The sequence below is a fragment of the Nerophis lumbriciformis genome, linkage group LG23 (genome assembly GCF_033978685.3).
Source record: "Nerophis lumbriciformis linkage group LG23, RoL_Nlum_v2.1, whole genome shotgun sequence".
NCBI classification, from domain to species: Eukaryota; Metazoa; Chordata; class Actinopteri; order Syngnathiformes; family Syngnathidae; genus Nerophis; species Nerophis lumbriciformis.
This window is the reverse complement of record NC_084570.2, coordinates 29,721,661-29,741,547: the sequence shown is the minus strand read 5'-3', so window position 1 is coordinate 29,741,547 and position 19,887 is coordinate 29,721,661. Positions and strand designations below refer to the sequence as shown.

Here is a 19,887-nt window from a genome sequence, read left to right as displayed (position 1 = left end):
TCTGGATGGTTCGCTTCCCCTTTGGTCCGGATGACACGATGTCGAATATTTCCAAAAACAATTTGAAATGTGGACTCGTCAGACCACAGAAAAATTTTCCACTTTGCATGAGTCCATCTTAGATGATCTCGGGCTCAGAGAAGCCGGCGGCGTTTCTGGATGTTGTTGATAAATGGCTTTCGCTTTGCATAGTAGAGCTTTATCTTGCACTTACAGATGTAGCGACCAACTGTATTTAGTGACAGTGGTTTTCTGAAGTGTTCCTGAGCCCATGTGGTGATATCCTTTAGAGACTGATGTCGGTTTTTGATACAGTGCCGTCTGAGGGATCGAAGGTCACGGTCATTCAATGTTGGTTTCCGGCCATGCCGCTTACGTGGAGTGATTTCTCCAGATTCTCTGAACCTTTTGATGATATTATGGACCGTAGATGTTGAAATCTCTAAATATCTTGCAATTGCACTTTGAGAAACGTTGTTCTTAAACTGCTCGACTATTTGCTCACGCAGTTGTGGACAAAGGGGTGTACCTTGCCCCATCCTTTCTTGTGAAAGACTGAGCATTTTTTGGGAAGCTGTTTTTATACCCAATCATGGCACCCACCTATTCCCAATTAGCCTGCACACCTGTGGGATGTTCCAAGTAAGTGTTTGATGAGCATTCCTCAACGTTTTCAGTATTTATTGCCACCTTTCCCAACTTATTTGTCATGTGTTGCTGGCTTCAAATTCTAAAGTTAATGATTATTTGCAAAAAAAAAAAAGTTTATCAGTTTGAACATCAAATATGTTGTCTTTGTAGCATATTTAACTGAATAAGTGTTGAAAATGATTTGCACATCATTGTATTCCGTTTATATTTACATCTAACACAATTTCCCAACTCATATGGAAACGGGGTTTGTACAATAAAAAATAAATTGATGATTATTTGGTTTAATTTTGTATATTTATGAATGTTTTGACATTTGCACAATTATAATAATAATACATAGATGATGTTTTGGTTTAAAATTGTTTATGTGAGAGTGCTTGGACATTCACACAATAATAATAGTAATAACTACATTATTGTTTGGTGTAAAATTGTATATGTCTGAGTGCTTGGACATTCACACAATGACTCGGAGTCCCAACTGCAGACAAGTTTAATGATAAAAAGTCTTGTGTAGGTTTTTTCCTCACTGGTCCATGGCGTGTTTGTGCCTTGGCAACAGGTGATGCAGGTGGCCCGGGAGCAGATCACCAGAGCTCTGGCCATGAAGCCCTCGTCTTTGGACCAACTGAAGAACAAGCTGCGTGGTCTCAGCTACTCGGAGATACTTCGGCTCCGACAGTCGGAGAGAATGAGCCAGGATGACTTCCAGTCCCCCCCCATCATGTCAGTGTCACTTCATCCAACCATGTGTTTCGGAAACAAGTCGTCCGAAAAGCGTCCGCTGACTCACGTGGTCTTTGTTTCTGCAGCGAGCTGCGCGAGAGAATCCAGCCGGAGATTCTGGAGCTCATTAAGCAGCAGCGACTCAATCGGCTGTGTGAGGGCAGCTGTTTCCGGAAAGTGGGGAACCGCCGCAGGCAAGGTAGCGCATCAACACAATCGCTTTGCTGTCTCGCTGAGGGAGCATGACTTGTGTTGACTCCCAGCGTTCCATGCTTGTGTTGCAGAGAAGTTTTGGTTCTGCAGACTCTCTTTGAACCACAAAGTGCTTCACTTTGGGGACCTGGACGAATCACCTCAGGGTGAAGTGCCTTTGGAGATGCTCAGCGACAAGAGTAAGAGACATTGATTGATGAAAGATGATCTCTTTAAGAAATGTCTTGTTTATTATAAACATTTCCCCAAATTACCTGCACATGAAAGCATCCCTTAGACCAGGGGTCGGCAACCCAAAATGTTGAAAGAGCCATATTGTACCAAAAATACAAAAAACACATCTTTCTGGAGCCGCAAAAAATTAAAAGTCTTATATAAGTGTTGTAATGAAGACAACACATGATGTAAGTGTCTATATTAGCTATAATAGTCTACTATCAAAATGACTTTAAAAGTCTTATATAAGTGTTATAATGAAGACAACACATGATATAAGTGTCTATATTAGCTATAATAGCCTACTATCAAAATGACTTTAAAAGTCTTATATAAGTTTTATAATGAAGACAACACATTATGTGTCTATATTAGCTACATTAGCCTACTATTAAAATTACTTTAAAAGTCTTATGTAAGTGTTATAATGAAGACAACACATGACGTAAGTGTCTATATTAGCTATAATATCCTACTATTTAAATGACTATTTGTCGCAGGCTGAAGCAAATCTTTGTTGACAGAAATATTGAAATGTAATATTTATTCTACACATTTTTACAACATTAGAAACCATTAGTAAATCAGAGGCTACTCAGAAGGTGCAATAACTCCTGGAAATGACTGGCTTTCAATGGCCAAAGGTATAGATGTGTGTTTCCAAGTTAAAGGAAACGTCAGGATGTCTTCTTTTAATAGATGTACAAACCCCGTTTCCATATGAGTTGGGAAATTGTGTTAGATGTAAATATAAACAGAATACAATGATTTGCAAATCCTTTTCAACCCATATTCAATTAAATGCACTACAAAGACAAGACGTTTGATGTTCAAACTCATAAACTTTATTTTTTTTTTGCAAATAATAATTAACTTAGAATTTCATGGCTGCAACACGTGCCAAAGTAGTTGGGAAAGGGCAAGTTCACGACTGTGTTACATGGCCATTCCTTTTAACAACACTCAGTAAACGTTTGGGAACTGAGGAGACACATTTTTTAAGCTTCTCAGGTGGAATTATTTCCCATTCTTGCTTGATGTACAGCTTAAGTTGTTCAACAGTCCGGGGGTCTCCGTTGTGGTATTTTAGGCTTCATAATGCGCCACACATTTTCAATGGGAGACAGGTCTGGACTACAGGCAGGCCAGTCTAGTACCCCCACTCTTTTCCTATGAAGCCACGTTGATGTGACACGTGGCTTGGCATTGTCTTGCTGAAATAAGCAGGGGCGTCCATGGTAACGTTGCTTGGATGGCAACATATGTTGCTCCAAAACCTGTATGTACCTTTCAGCATTAATGGCGCCTTCACAGATGTGTAAGTTACCCATGGTTCAATCCCCACCTAGTACCAACCTCGTCATGTCCGTTGTGTCCTGAGCAAGACACTTCACCCTTGCTCCTGATGGGTGCTGGTTAGCGCCTTGCATGGCAGCTCCCTCCATCAGTGTGTGAATGTGTGTGTGAATGGGTAAATGTGGAAGTAGTGTCAAAGCGCTTTGAGTACCTTGAAGGTAGAAAAGCGCTATACAAGTACAACCCATTTATCATTTATTTATGTCTTAGGCACTAAACACCCCCATACCATCACAGATGCTGGCTTTTCAACTTTGCGCCTATAACAATCCGGATAGTTCTTTTCCTCTTTGGTCCGGAGGACACGACGTCCACAGTTTCCAAAAACAATTTGAAATGTGGACTCATCAGACCACAGAACACTTTTCCACTTTGTATCAGTTCATCTTAGATGAGCTCAGGCCCAGCGATGCCGACGGCGTTTCTGGGTGTTGTTGATAAACTGTTTTCACCTTGCATAGGAGAGTTTTAACTTGCACTTACAGATGTAGCGACCAACTGTAGTTACTGACAGTGGGTTTCTGAAGTGTTCCTGTGCCCATGTGGTGATATCCTTTACACACTGATGTCGCTTGTTGATGCAGTACAGCCTGAGGGATCGAAGGTCACATGCTTAGCTGCTTACGTGCAGTGATTTCTCCAGATTCTCTGAACCCTTTGATGATATTACGGACCGTAGATGGTGAAATCCCTAAATTCCTTGCAATAGCTGGTTGAGAAAGGTTTTTCTTAAACTGTTCAACAATTTGCTCATGCATTTGTTGACAAAGTGGTGACCCTTGCCCCATCCTTCTTTGTGAATGACTGAGCATTTCATGGAATCTACTTTTATACCCAATTATGGCACCCAGCTGTTCCCAATTTGCCTGTTCACCTGTGGGATGTTCCAAATAAGTGTTTGATGAGTATTCCTCAACTTTATCAGTATTTATTGCCACCTTTCCCAACTTCTTTGTCACGTGTTGCTAGCATCAAATTCTAAAGTTAATGATTATTTGCAAAAAAAAAAGTTTATCAGTTTGAACATCAAATATGTTGTCTTTGTAGCATATTCAACTGAATATGGGTTGAAAATGATTTGCAAATCATTGTATTCCGTTTATATTTACATCTAACACAATTTCCCAACTCATATGGAAACGGGGTTTGTATTACAATCTTTGGCAGGCTAGGTAACGTTTGCTGTGGTCTGGAACAACATGGCACACAAACTATAAGAAATGCAGCCAATTTTACGTACAGATAATGTGTCATGACACATGCAAATATACATTAAATACAAAGAGGATAAAAGTAATGGAAATTAAATGAGCTCAAATATACCTACAAATGAAGCATAATGATGCAATATGTACATACAGCTAGTCTAAATAGCATGTTAGCATTGATTAGCTTGCTGTGATGCACTAACCAAATATGCCTGATTAGCACTCCAACAAGTCAATAACATCAACAACGATCACCTTTGTGCATTCGCACACAGTATAAATGTTTGGTGGACAAAATGAGACAAAGAAGGATTGGAAGATTTTACATGTAAACAAACTGTTGCGCCACACTATGGTGAGTTCAAAAACTGCCGAAAAGGACCAAACGATGTTCATCAAATACTTTCATCAGTGAAGCATAGACACAAACATATTCAACAGTGGGCTTTCTGGGAAGGTTTATGTCATGTTTGTCCTCAAACTAAAAACATACTAAAACAAAAAAATTATTTTTGCCCCATCTTTTTCCATTTTCAATCCTTTTTTAAAAATGCTCCAGGGAACCACTAGGGTGGTGCTAAAGAGCCGCATGCGGCTCGAGAGCTGCGGGTTGCTGACCCCCGCCTTAGACCTGGGGTTCTTAACCTTATGGCCCAACTTTTCCACTAGTACTACGTTTGTGTGGAGGTGGACTTTATTTCACAAGTCCTCTTTAATAGAGCAGATGATTGGAAGACATCCTAAGAATGTTTAATATCCCTTCTACTCTAGTCCCCGTCTGTGACATCAAGTCTGTGGTGACCGGGAAGGACTGCCCTCATATGAAGGAGAAAAGTGCTCTGAAACAAAACAAGGTATCTTTTTGTTTTTATTCATTTTATATTATTTATCCTTTTCAGGGTCAGGGGTCAGCTGGAGCCTATCCCAGCTGACTTTGGGTGAGAGGCGATATACACCTTGCACTGGTCACTTGTCAATCCCAGAGCACTTATAGATAAACAAACACTCACATTTACACCTTAACTGGGTCATTTAAAGTCTCCAATTAACCTGACATGCGTGTTCTATATACATATACCGGTACCTATAAGCTGCAGGATATATATATACATGTATGTATATATATATATATATATATATATATATATATATATATATATATATATATATATATATATATATATATATATATATATATATATATATATATATATATATATATATATATATACAAATATATATATATATACAAATATATATATATATATATATATATATATATATATATATATCTATATATCTTATCTCTTTGGCAGCTTAGTCACAGATGACCATGCTAATTTACGCTCTTGTGTCAGACTTATTTCGATTTGATGTTTAATTTTTTATTTAATTAATTTTTTTTTTTAAATTAAATTTTGTAATGGTACTTTAATTATTATTAATAGTTTTTTGTTTTTTTTAATTTAAATCGTTTTGTCATCCTATTTTAGTCAATTATTAGTAATATCTTTTCAGTTTTAATGAGTGTTGTAATTATACAATGCACATATTTAATTATAATTTTCACATTTTAACTTGATGTTTTGTTGATACGGTACATTCATGTTTGTTGACAACGCCTAGCATGGCTGTACAAGCCAATTCTTGAGTGACAGTCCCTGTTGCACTTAGTGCAAACATGTGTAGAGACTTCATCCCGCTCCTGCTGTGCGATGGTATTTGCAGTACGTTTCCTCCTGTCTCTCTTCTCCTCTGCGAGCTGGCCTCTCCTCAAATCAGCCTCTGCAATACCCCGTCTAACCGCTTGACGCCAGACATTTCGGTTCTCCGCCTGTATCTCCCAGCTGTCTAGAGGAATATTACACGCCTTCAGATCTCTCTTGCATGCGTCCTTAACCGGAGGGAGGGACGACCAACACATCTGGAACCAGCAGCCAGTTGTCCATACATAATGTTCTTGGGAAGTCGTCCGTCCTCCAGCCGCCGAACATGTCCCAGCCATCGAAGACGGCGCTGGCTAAGAAGAGAGTTCATGCTATGAATATTAGCCCGCTGAAGAATGACACTGTGTGGAATGTAGTCCTGCCAACTAATACCAAGGATACGTTTGATGCACCGCATGTGGAAAGCGTTAAGTCGGCGCTCTTGTCTCATGTAAGTAGTCCAGGTCCTAGCTTCCGTAGAGTAAAGTGCTGAGAACGCAGGCCTGATAAACTCGGATCTTTGTATGTTGAGTAAGAGCGTTGTTTTCCCATACTCGCTTTGCTAGTTTAGTCATGATGGTATTTGCCTTTCCAAGCCTCCTGTCAAGTTCAACATCGAGCGAGAGTTTATTGCTGATTGTCGAGCCTAGGTATATAAAATGATCTACTACTTCTAAAGTGACACCATTCATCTTGATAGCAGGATTTGCAGCACCTTGAACACTGACATTGGTTTTCTGCAGGCTAACTGTAAGTCCAAACTGTTCACAAGCATTTGCAAAACAGTCACTTAGACGTTGTAAGGCTTCTTTGGTGTTGGTAACAAGAGCAGCATCGTCTGCAAAAAGCATCTCTCGGATTAACACCGACCTCCTTTTGGTTTTCGCACGTAATCTTGCCAGATTGAACAATTTGCCATCAGACCGTGTGTGTAGATAGACACCCTCAATGGATGTGTCAAAAGCGTAGGACAGGAGTATAGAGAAGAATATTCCAAAAAGAGTTGGTGCTAAGACGCAGCCCTGCTTAACACCACTGTTGATAGAGAAGGAGTCCGAACAAGATCCATCATACAAGACTGTTCCCTTCATGTTGGAATGGAGAGAGATCAACATGCTGAGTAGTTTTGGAGGACATCCAATCTTTTGTAGAAGCTTGAATAGGCCCTTCCTGCTGACAAGATCGAAAGCCTTAGTTAGATCTATGAACATCATGTAAAGAGGTTGACCTTGTTCTCTACTCTTCTCTTGAATCTGCCTGACTGAAAATATCATGTCGGTCGTCGATCTTCCAGCCCTGAAACCACATTGGGATTCAGGATAGATACGATCTGCAAGTATCTGTAGCCTGTTTAGGATTATGCGTGCATAAACCTTTCCAACGATGTTCAAGAGAGAAATTCCTCTATAGCTATTGCAGTCACTGCGGTCCCCTTTATTCTTATAAAGTGTCACAATAGTGTCATCATGCATGTCCTGAGGTACTCCTACTTCCTCCCAGCAAAGACACAGTAATTCGTACAGCGGTTTAAGCAGGGCAGGCTTCCCTTGCTTGATAGCTTCAGGTGGAATGTTATCGTTACCTGGTGCTTTGTCAGATGGAAGTGAATCAATAGCTTTTTCAAGCTCTACTATTGTAGGCACTTTGTCGAGTTCATTCATGATTGGTAGCTCCTTCGTATAATTTAGAGCAGCATCAGAGACAGTTCTTTCACGGCTGTATAGTTCTGAGTAGTGCTCCACCCATCTGACCATCTGTTTTTCACGATTGGTAATCTTCTCCCCGATCCGAGATTTAATTGGAGTAGTCCGTTTTTATGTATGTATATATATATATATATATATATATATACTGTAGCTGTAGATAGACCATTTTATCCCATCAGAAACATCCAAAACGTCATTTCCGGAGGCGGCATATAGCAAAAATGGCGGGTCACGGCAAGAAAGACTTATATATGTGGACTGACAGAGAAGTAGAGCTACTTTTAAGCATCATTTTGGAGTTTAAAGTTAACAAAGCTCAACAAAGTGTTGACTTGTAAACTTGCCAGTCCAAGTATGGTGACTTTCTTACCCTATTTTGGAACGGTACGGACTTGGAGGGATATCTGAGGAATTTCCTCACTGGTAAGAGGACATCACAAAAACAACTATCAACACTAAACTAAAAGTGATTCGTGGAAAGTACAGACAAGCAGTCGACGCAGGTGGAAGAAGTCAGTGGCCTAGTGGTTTGAGTGTCCGCCCTGAGATCGGTAGGTTGTGAGTTCAAACCCCGGCCGAGTCATACCAAAGACTATAAAAATGGGACCCATTACCTCCCTGCTTGGCACTCAGCATCAAGGGTTGGAATTGGGGGTTAAATCACCAAAAATGATTCCCGGGCGCGGCACAGCTGCTGCCCACTGCTCCCCTCACCTCCCAGGGGGTGATCAAGGGGATGGGTCAAATGCGGAGGACAAATTTCACCACACCTAGTGTGTGTGTGACAATCATTGGTACTTTAACTTTAACTTTAAGTGGTTACGGTAGAGTTGTTTTGCTGTACTTCCAACTATGCCAGCAGATCTAGGGCGGTTCTCCATCAACTACATCCATTCAATTTGGAATAGAAACATCAGATATTGACACAAGCTCTCACAGGAGTTGGGATTCTCCATTCATAGACAAAGATATGCCCAATGATGTACAAGAGCAGCAAGATTCCAATGGGAGCAATCCACAATCTTCTGTGGTGAAAGATACTTCAGGTATGTGGGCGCTAACGTCATTGCTAGGAAGTAATATTGTTAAAAGGCAGATAGATGTGGCATCAAAAAATGTTTATATGAACTGCACTGCTATTACAAATGCTCTCAGATGACCACTTTCAACGATGTGGAATCATATTTTGCCCATTTGTTTGAATATGATCATTGTTTGACAACAGTGTGACAAAAATACTTGTTTTGGAATCATAAGTCAAGATGGAAAGCATATATTAAAGTTCAGCTGTTTTAGATGTATTTAAATAGGGTTGTATTAATAATGCTTTGAGTCGTTTCTTGTAATAAATAATATCGAGTTAAGTAATACTGCAATTGCATTAAATATTATTTTTTTCTGTCAAAATTAAAATACCTCAAAGTGCTGTATTGACACACATTGTTTCCCGACGATGTTGAGGGCCATTTGACATGTTGTAAATAGCATGTCACTATCTTACACCTGTGCTAAAGTGGGTTTATCCCAAATAATGTATTCATGATTATTGAATGTAATTTTGTAAAAATCCTTATAAAAATGATTTTTTTTTCACTAGACAAAACTCAACAGCCACAAGCACGACAGACTAAAACGACAACTTCCAATGGAGACAAAGTTGCTGAATGCAGTAGAAGAAGATAAAGAAGAGACTTCTGAACATGATGGAGACATCAGAGAAGTGATCGTCTGACAATTTAGACAAAACATCAAATTACTAAGTCAAAATATTGACTTACTAATAATGACATACTTAGTATCTCAGGTAACTAGGACTGTTTTGCGTTTTGCTTATACTTTACGGAAAAAATATCGAGATATATATCCTATATCGCCATTCTACAAATGGAGCGGAAAACAAAAAAAAATGGTAGGCTTCTTTATTTCTCTAATATTTTTATTTATTATAATATATTGTTAATTGCTTATTTTTTAATAAACAATGTGTTCAATGTAATCAGTCTGTAGTCTATTGCCCCTCCTCCCCCCCAGGCTGTGGTGGCAGCGATGAAGTGGAGACGTGATGGCGACAGGCCGAGTTACACTGTCCCGGGAGACGCCCCCTTCACCTTAACGAGCACATTTTCTGGGGGAAACACTGTATGTATATGTACAGGGGCGCCGAAAAGGGGGGGTAAAGGAGACGGATTCTAGGGGCCCATGATGGAGGGGGGCCCAGAGAGGCCCCTAATGATGATGAAATTATAATACAGAAAAAATAATGACACTGTGTTGGGGGCCCTGTAAAGATTCTTTTCATGGGGCCCAAAATCCCTAGCGGCGCCCCTGTATATATATGTATATATATATATATATATAATATGTATGTATATATATAGATATATGTATATACTGTATATGTGTGTATATATAAAAATATGTATGTATATTTATATATATGAATGTATATATGTAAAACTATGTATATATATAAATATGTATATATAAATATGTATATATATATAAATATGTATGTATATATAAATATGTATGTACATCTATATATATATATAAATATATATGTATATATATAAATATGTAAATATATCCATCCATCCATCTTTTTCCGCTTATCCGAGGTCGCCTCGCCGGGGCAGCAGCCTAAGCAGGGAAGCCCAGACTTCCCTCTCCCCAGCCACTTCGTCCAGCTCTTCCCGGGGGATCCCGAGGCGTTCCCAGGCCAGCCGGGGGACATAGTCTTCCCAACGTGTCCTGGGTCTTCCCCGTGGCCTACCGGTTGGACGTGCCCTAAACACCTCCTTAGGGAGACGTTCGGGTGGCATCCTGACCTCATCTGGCTCCTCTCAATGTGGAGGAGCAGCGGCTTTACTTTGAGCTCCTCTCGGATGGCAGAGCTGCTCACCCTATCTCTAAGGGAGAGCCCCGCCACCCGGCGGAAGAAACTCATTTCGGCCGCTTGTACCTGTGATCTTGTCCTTTCGGTCATAACCCAAAGCTCATGACCATAGGTGAGGATGGGAAGGTAGATACATAAACGTACGTAAATATATATGTATATATATATATAAATATGCATGTATGTATATATATATATATACATATATATATATATATATATATATATATATATATGTATATATATATATGTATAAATATATATGTATAAATATATATGTATGTATATATGTATAAATATATATGTATGTATATATGTATAAATATATATATATATATATATGTATATATATATACAGTGTATATATATATATATATATACAGTGTATATATATATATATATATATATATACACGTATATATACAGTATATGTATATAAATATGTATGTATGTATATATATATGTATATAAATATGTATGTATATATGTATGTATATACAGTATATGTATATATATATATATAAATATGTATGTATATATATATATATATATATATATAAAAATATGTATTTATGTATGTATGTATGTATGTATATATATATATATATATATATATATATATGTATGTATACAGTATATATGTATAAATATATATATTTTTGTCATAAAAAATACAATCATGTGTGCTTACGGACTGTATCCCTGCAGACTGTATTGAAAAAATAATGTAGGAACCAGAAATATTGATAACAGAAAGAAACAACCCTTTTGTGCAAATGAGTGTGAATGAGTGAGGGGGAGGGAGTTTTTTTGGGTTGGTGCACTATAAAGTGTATCGTGTGTTTTTTATGTTGATTTACCACTGCATTAATGTATGTATGTATATACATATATGTCTGTATGTTGTCCCGATACCAATATTTTGGTACCGGTGCCAAAATGTACAAACCCCGTTTCCATATGAGTTGGGAAATTGTGTTAGATGTAAATATAAACGTAATACAATGATTTGCAAATAATTTTCAACCCATATTCAGTTGAATATGCTACAAAGACAACATATTTGATGTTCAAACTGATAAACTTTATTTTTTTGCAAATAATCATTAACTTTAGAATTTGATGCTAGTAACACATGACAAAGAAGTTGGGAAATGTGGCAATAAATACTGATAAAGTTGATGAATGCTCATCAAACACTTATTTGGAACATTCCACAGGTGAACAGGCAAATTGGGAACAGGTGGGTGCCATGATTGGGTATAAAAGTAGATTCCATGAAATGCACAGTCATTCACAAACAAGGATGGGACGAGGGTCACTTTGTCAACAAATGCGTGAGCAAATTGTTGAACAGTTTAAGAAAAACCTTTCTCAACCAGCTATTGCAAGGAATTTAGGGATTTCACCATCTACGGTCCGTAATATCATCAAAGGGTTCAGAGAATCTGGAGAAATCACTGCACGTAAGCAGCTAAGCCCGTGACCTTCGATCCCTCAGGCTTTACTGCATCAACAGGGCGACATCAGTGTGTAAAGGATATCACCACATGGGCTCAGGAACACTTCAGAAACCCACTGTCAGTAACTACAGTTGGTCGCTACATCTGTAAGTGCAAGTTAAAACTCCTATGCAAGGCGAAAACCGTTTATCAACAACAACCAGAAACGCCGTCGGCTGCGCTGGGCCTGAGCTCATCTAAGATGGACTGATACAAAGTGGAAAAGTGTTATGTGGTCTGACGAGTCCACATTTCAAATTGTTTTTGGAAACTGTGGACGTCGTGTCCTCCGGACCAAAGAGGAAAAGAACTATCCGGATTGTTATAGGCGCAAAGTTAAAAAGACAGCATCTAAGATAGTATGGGGGTGTATTAGTGCCCAAGACATGGGTAACTTACACATCTGTGAAGGCGCCATTAATGCTGAAAGGTACATACAGGTTTTGGAGCTACATATGTTGCCATCCAAGCAACGTTACCATGGACGCCCCTGCTTATTTCAGCAAGACAATGCCAAGCCACGTGTTACATCAACGTGGCTTCATAGTAAAAGAGTGCGGGTACTAGACTGGCCTGCCTGTAGTCCAGACCTGTCTTCCATTGAAAATGTGTGGCGCATTATGAAGCCTAAAATACCACAACGAAGACCCCCGGACTGTTGAACAACTTAAGCTGTACATCAAGCAAGAATGGGAAATACTTCCACCTGAGAAGCTTAAAAAATGTGTCTCCTCAGTTCCCAAACGTTTACTGTGTGTTGTTAAAAGGAAAGGCCATGTAACACAGTGGTGAACATGCCCTTTCCCAAGTACTTTGGCACGTGTTGCAGCCATGAAATTCTAAGTTAATTATTATTTGCAAAAAAAAAAATAAAGTTTATGAGTTTGAACATCAAATATCTTGTCTTTGTAGTGCATTCAATTGAATATGGGTTGAAAAGGATTTGCAAATCATTGTATTCCGTTTATATTTATATCTAACACAATTTCCCAACTCATATGGAAACGGGGTTTGTATTTCGATACTTTTCTAAATAAAGGGGACCACAAAAAATTTCATTATTGGCTTTATTTTAACAAAAAAATCTTGAGGTACATTAAACATATGTTTATTATTGCAATCAAAGAAGAATTTAGTCCTGAAATAAAACAGTGAACATACTATACAACTTGTCTTTTAGTAGTAAGTAAACAAACGAAGGCTCCTAATTAGTCTGCTGACGTATGCAGTAACATATTTTGTCATTTATCTACCTATTAATTTGTGATGCCGGTGAGCTATTGTATCTTCCTACGGTGTGTAGTGAAGCATGTTTAGCTATTCCTCGTTCTGCAGGGATGATACTTGTAAGAAACGTACTTTATTTGTCGCCATAGAGGCCAGGATTAGTGATTTAGAAGTAGCTAAAACACTGCCGATTGCGGATGGATGTTAGCCGCTAGCTAGCTAGCCATGTCTTAAAGCACCTCTTCCTGAGGTGTTTCAGTATTATAACTTCACCTTTATCTTTACTTTTTAGACCAAAATGCATCCATTCTCCCTTTATGTTTCTACACTGTTTCTCCTTGTAAGTACTACGTGATTGTGCGTTGCTGAACATGCTCCTCTGCTCCTAAAATGTGCAATGTCATGACGTGACGACGGTGCGTCGTCATGCAGATTTAAACAAAACAAAAAAGAGATCCGGTATTTCTCAGAGTATTGTACCGATTATGATTCAGCAGTACCGCGGTACTTTACTAGTATGCCGTGCAACCCTTTATATATATATATATATATATATATATATATATATATATATATATATATATATATATACATGCACACACACACATACATACATACATACATATATATATACAGTATATATATATATATATATATACAGTATATATATATATATATATATATATATATATATATATACAGGTAAAAGCCAGTAAATTAGAATATTTTGAAAAACTTGATTTATTTCAGTAATTGCATTCAAAAGGTGTAACTTGTACATTATATTTATTCATTGCACACAGACTGATGCATTCAAATGTTTATTTCATTTAATTTTGATGATTTGAAGTGGCAACAAATGAAAATCAAAAATTCCGTGTGTCACAAAATTAGAATATTACTTAAGGCTAATACAAAAAAGGGATTTTTAGAAATGTTGGCCAACTGAAAAGTATGAAAATGAAAAATATGAGCATGTACAATACTCAATACTTGGTTGGAGCTCCTTTTGCCTCAATTACTGCGTTAATGCGGCGTGGCATGGAGTCGATGAGTTTCTGGCACTGCTCAGGTGTTATGAGAGCCCAGGTTGCTCTGATAGTGGCCTTCAACTCTTCTGCGTTTTTGGGTCTGGCATTCTGCATCTTCCTTTTCACAATACCCCACAGATTTTCTATGGGGCTAAGGTCAGGGGAGTTGGCGGGCCAATTTAGAACAGAAATACCATGGTCCGTAAACCAGGCACGGGTAGATTTTGCGCTGTGTGCAGGCGCCAAGTCCTGTTGGAACTTGAAATCTCCATCTCCATAGAGCAGGTCAGCAGCAGGAAGCATGAAGTGCTCTAAAACTTGCTGGTAGACGGCTGCGTTGACCCTGGATCTCAGGAAACAGAGTGGACCGACACCAGCAGATGACATGGCACCCCAAACCATCACTGATGGGGGAAACTTTACACTAGACTTCAGGCAACGTGGATCCTGTGCCTCTCCTGTCTTCCTCCAGACTCTGGGACCTCGATTTCCAAAGGAAATGCAAAATTTGCATGGTTGGGTGATGGTTTGGGGTGCCACTCTGTTTCCTGAGATCCAGGGTCAACGCAGCCGTCTACCAGCAAGTTTTAGAGCACTTCATGCTTCCTGCTGCTGACCTGCTCTATGGAGATGGAGATTTCAAGTTCCAACAGGACTTGGCGCCTGCACACAGCGCAAAATCTACCCGTGCCTGGTTTACGGACCATGGTATTTCTGTTCTAAATTGGCCCGCCAACTCCCCTGACCTTAGCCCCATAGAAAATCTGTGGGGTATTGTGAAAAGGAAGATGCAGAATGCCAGACCCAAAAACGCAGAAGAGTTGAAGGCCACTATCAGAGCAACCTGGGCTCTCATAACACCTGAGCAGTGCCAGAAACTCTTCGACTCCATGCCACGCCGCATTAACGCAGTAATTGAGGCAAAAGGAGCTCCAACCAAGTATTGAGTATTGTACATGCTCATATTTTTCATTTTCATACTTTTCAGTTGGCCAACATTTCTAAAAATCCCTTTTTTGTATTAGCCTTAAGTAATATTCTAATTTTGTGACACACGGAATTTTGGATTTTCATTTGTTGCCACTTCAAATCATCAAAATTAAATGAAATAAACATTTGAATGCATCAGTCTGTGTGCAATGAATAAATATAATGTACAAGTTACACCTTTTGAATGCAATTACTGAAATAAATCAAGTTTTTCAAAATATTCTAATTTACTGACTTTTACCTGTGTGTGTGTGTGTGTGTGTGTGTGTGTGTGTGTATGTATATATATATATATATATATATATATATATATATATATATATATATATATATATATATATATATATATATATATTTATTTTTATTTTTTTATTTTTTTTTACCTTGTGAAGTCCCACTAGCCAGATTGTGGACGCTGGGGGTGTGTAGTTTGGGTACCCTGTTTGTGACTGTCCTTTTTTGTGTGCTTCTTTTATCCACCTGTCTGACCTGGTCTTGTCCCAGGAGGTGCTGGAGTTGGCCTTCTCCGTCCTCTATGATCCCGATGAGACGCTCAACTTTGTTGCACCAAACAAGTATGAGGTAGGCTGACATTTACAGGAAGTGACTGGAACCTTACCTTACAGAGTGTTGATGAATACTTCTCATTTGAAAGAGATATTTGGTGAGACAACAAAGTTTAATACGTGCTTGAATTATTACGTCGATAGATGTCTTGGCACATTTAGTATATTTAAAAAAACAACAACTTGTCATCGTTTATTTGGGCTCCTTATGTTGGAGAACTTCACAATGTCATAGTAAACGCCACAAAAAATAGTATGAAACATATGATAAAATATTTATAAAATAAATATACATATATAAATAATGCATGAATATGTTCATTAAAACAACATTGAGAGAATAATAGTAATAATAATGTCAATAAAAAAATAACACAATAAAAAAAAAAAAATATATATATATATATATATATATATATATATACATTTATATTTATTTATTTATTTATTTATTTATATTTGACATGATCAGTAAAATGCCTGATTAAAAAGGTGTGTCTCTGGCCTTTTAAAAGAATAATATGCAGTTTTTATTTACACAATAATGTTTGCGTGTTGACTTATTTTAAGTGAATAGCAAATCTATATTGCTATTCCAGCTGGGCACTAACGACTTTCAAGTATATCAACATTTCTGTAGAACAGGCACATCTGACAAAGAAATAGAATGTCTACATCAACGTTGTTGTGTTGTGGCTCTGTGTTGTTGTGTTGTGGATTTATGTTGTTGTGTTGTGGCATTTGCATTTGTTTTGACCCTTGCGGGCCACCGTAAAAAAGGAGACCCCAAAAACATACAGGATGAAGTGCAAATAGATCAGGGGGGCCCAAATTTTTTCCACAGATATGGTCATGTATATATATATATATATATATATATATATATATATATATATATATATATATATGTGTGTGTGTGTGTGGGAAAAAAAATCACAAGACTACTTCATCTCTACAGGCCTGTTTCATGAGGGGTTCCCTCAATCATCAGGAGAAAATCTCCTGATGATTGAGGGAACCCCTCATGAAACAGGCCTGTAGAGATGAAGTAGTCTTGTGATTTTTTTTCCCACACATACATATATTGTGCTCTACTACGGTATCGAGCACTATTTTTTGGATAACCTTATTAAGACATATATATATATATATATATATATATATATATATATATATATATATATATATATATATATATATATATATATATATATATATATATATATATATATATATATTAGGGCTGCAACAACTAATTGATTAAATCGATTAAAATCGATTATAGAAATAGTTGGCGATTAATTTAGTCATGCTATGTGCATGCGCTGAGGCAAGGTTTTTTTTTTTTTTTTGTTTGTTTTTTAAAACCTTTATTTATAAACTGCAACGTTTACAAACAGCTGAGAAACAATAATCAAAGTAAGTACAAAAAAAGTACAAAACAGCGCCAGGGCGGCGCTGAGGCTACCTCTCATGAGGTGGCAGTCATGTGCAGCTCACGTGACGACGAGGAGATTTTTTTAATGAAGCGAAGCAGCAACTGTTGTGTATTAACTTTCAGAGTGTTAGGAACTTCTTGTAGAGTGCATTCTCTGTCGTTTTGAGTCGCAACAGGCATTCATGAGTTCAGCTTTTTTGTGAGTAACGTTAAGGTTATGCCTTTGTTGCAACGCGGGGCTGATCATGTGTCTCCGGCACATTTGACTCCGTTTTGAGAGAGAAAACGCACGGTTACCAATTTCGAAATAAACGTAACGGACAGAAATATCTCAGGTTCGTTTCATAATGGATCAATGTAGCTGGGCCGATAAAGCTGTATATAAATCTATTTAGATTTGAGTGACGTTTTAGTATAACTAAACGTTATGAAGGTGCTGGAATATTTCATGCTATTATTCAGAGGCAGCCTAAAATGAATCCTTTATTATTCACAACAGAAACGTGTACAATATCTGATCCAGTTCTGATCTGATGAGTTACATTTCTGTGTTATTATTGGTGTGATGTGTGGACAAGTGTAGCCACGGAAGCCTACCTTGGCAATACATGCCGTTACATTGGAGACGAATGGAACATGAAGTCAATCTGCCTTGCGACCATGCCATTAGAGGAAAGACATTCAGCATCCAACATTGCAGAATGGTTGGAATAGGTAGTAGCCAGGTTTGAAATTCCCCCAAGCAAAATTATTGCTATTGTGCATGACAATGGTGCACTTTATAAAAAAAAAAACATTTTCCCTCTTTTATTTGGCAAGTTGAAAGAACATGGTGCCAGTATGCTGGGTTTTTTTTCAATAAAATACTGGAAAGGATAGAAATGTAGTTTGTCTCTTTTATCCGATTATTAATCTATTAATCGAAGTAATAATTGACAGATTAATCGACTATCAAATTAGTTGTTAGTTGCAGCCCTAATATATATATATATATATATACTGTATATATATATATATATGTATATGTCTTAATAAGGTTATCCAAAAAATAGTGCTCGATACCGTAGTAGAGCGCAATATATGTATGTGTGGGAAAAAAATGAGATGAAAAAGAGATGAAATAGTCTTGTGATTTTTTTCCCCACACATACATATATATATATATATGTATATATATATATAATGTATGTATGTATGTATGTATGTATGTGTGTGTATATATATATATATATATATATATATATATATATATATATATATATATATATATATATATATATATATATATATATACAAACCCCGTTTCCATATGAGTTGGGAAATTGTGTTAGATGTAAGTATAAACGGAATACAATGATTTGCAAATCCTTTTCAACCCATATTCAATTGAATGCACTAAAAAGACAAGATATTTGATGTTCAAACTCATAAACTTTATTTTTTTTTGCAAATAATAATTAACTTAGAATTTCATGGTTGCAACACGTGCCAAAGTAGTTGGGAAAGGGCATGTTTACCACTGTGTTACATGGCCTTTCCTTTTAACAACACTCAGTAAACGTTTGGGAACTGAGGACACACATTTATTAAGCTTCTCAGGTGGAATTTTTTCCCATTCTTGCTTGATGTACAGCTTAAGTTGTTCAACAGTCCGGGGGTCTCCGTTGTGGTATTTTAGGCTTCATAATGCGCCACACATTTTCAATGGGAGAGGTCTGGACTACAGGCAGGCCAGTCTAGTACCCGCACTCTTTTACTATGAAGCCACGTTGATGTAACACGTGGCTTGGCATTGTCTTGCTGAAATAAGCAGGGGCGTTCATGGTAACGTTGCTTGGATGGCAACACATGTTGCTCCAAAACCTGTATGTACCTTTCAGCATTTATGGCGCCTTCACAGATGTGTAAATTACCCATGTCTTGGCACTAATACATCCCCATACCATCACAGATACTGGCTTTTCAACTTTGCGCCTATAACAATCCGGATGGTTCTTTTCCTCTTTGGTCCGGAGGACACGACGTCCACAGTTTCCAAAAACAATTTGAAATGTGGACTCGTCAGACCACAGAACACTTTTCTACTTTGTATCAGTCCATCTTGGATAAGCTCAGGCCCAGTGAAGTCGATGGCGTTTCTGGGTGTTGTCGATAAATGGTTTTCGCCTTGCATAGGAGAGTTTTAACTTGCACTTACAGATGTAGCGACCAACTGTAAAGTTAAAGTTAAAGTTAAAGTACCAATGATTGTCACACACACACTAGGTGTGGCGAAATTATTCTCTGCATTTGACCCATCACCCTTGATCACCCCCTGGGAGGTGAGGGGAGCAGTGGGCAGCAGCGGTGGCTGCGCCCGGGAATCATTTTGGTGATTAGTAGTTACTGACAGTGGGTTTCTGAAGTGTTCCTGAGCCCATGTGGTGATATCCTTTACACACTGATGTCGCTT

General features: G+C 37.8%; 1 protein-coding gene across 8 annotated transcripts in view; it reads left to right on the top strand.

The window, feature by feature from the left end:
- Nucleotides 1–19,887, top strand: part of elmo2 (engulfment and cell motility 2) — a 122,284-nt gene that overhangs the window by 96,210 nt on the left and 6,187 nt on the right. For 7 of the 8 annotated variants that reach the window (XM_061984821.2, XM_061984819.2, XM_061984825.2 and 4 more), the window contains 5 exons: nt 1,217–1,380; nt 1,467–1,579; nt 1,665–1,772; nt 5,145–5,227; nt 15,936–16,013. In XM_061984821.2, coding sequence (XP_061840805.1) covers nt 1,217–1,380; nt 1,467–1,579; nt 1,665–1,772; nt 5,145–5,227; nt 15,936–16,013 — 546 coding nt within the window. Of the gene's footprint in view, nt 1–1,216; nt 1,381–1,466; nt 1,580–1,664; nt 1,773–5,144; nt 5,228–9,382; nt 10,104–15,935; nt 16,014–19,887 lie in introns of those variants that run through there. The other variant, XM_061984826.2, reaches the window with a different exon arrangement.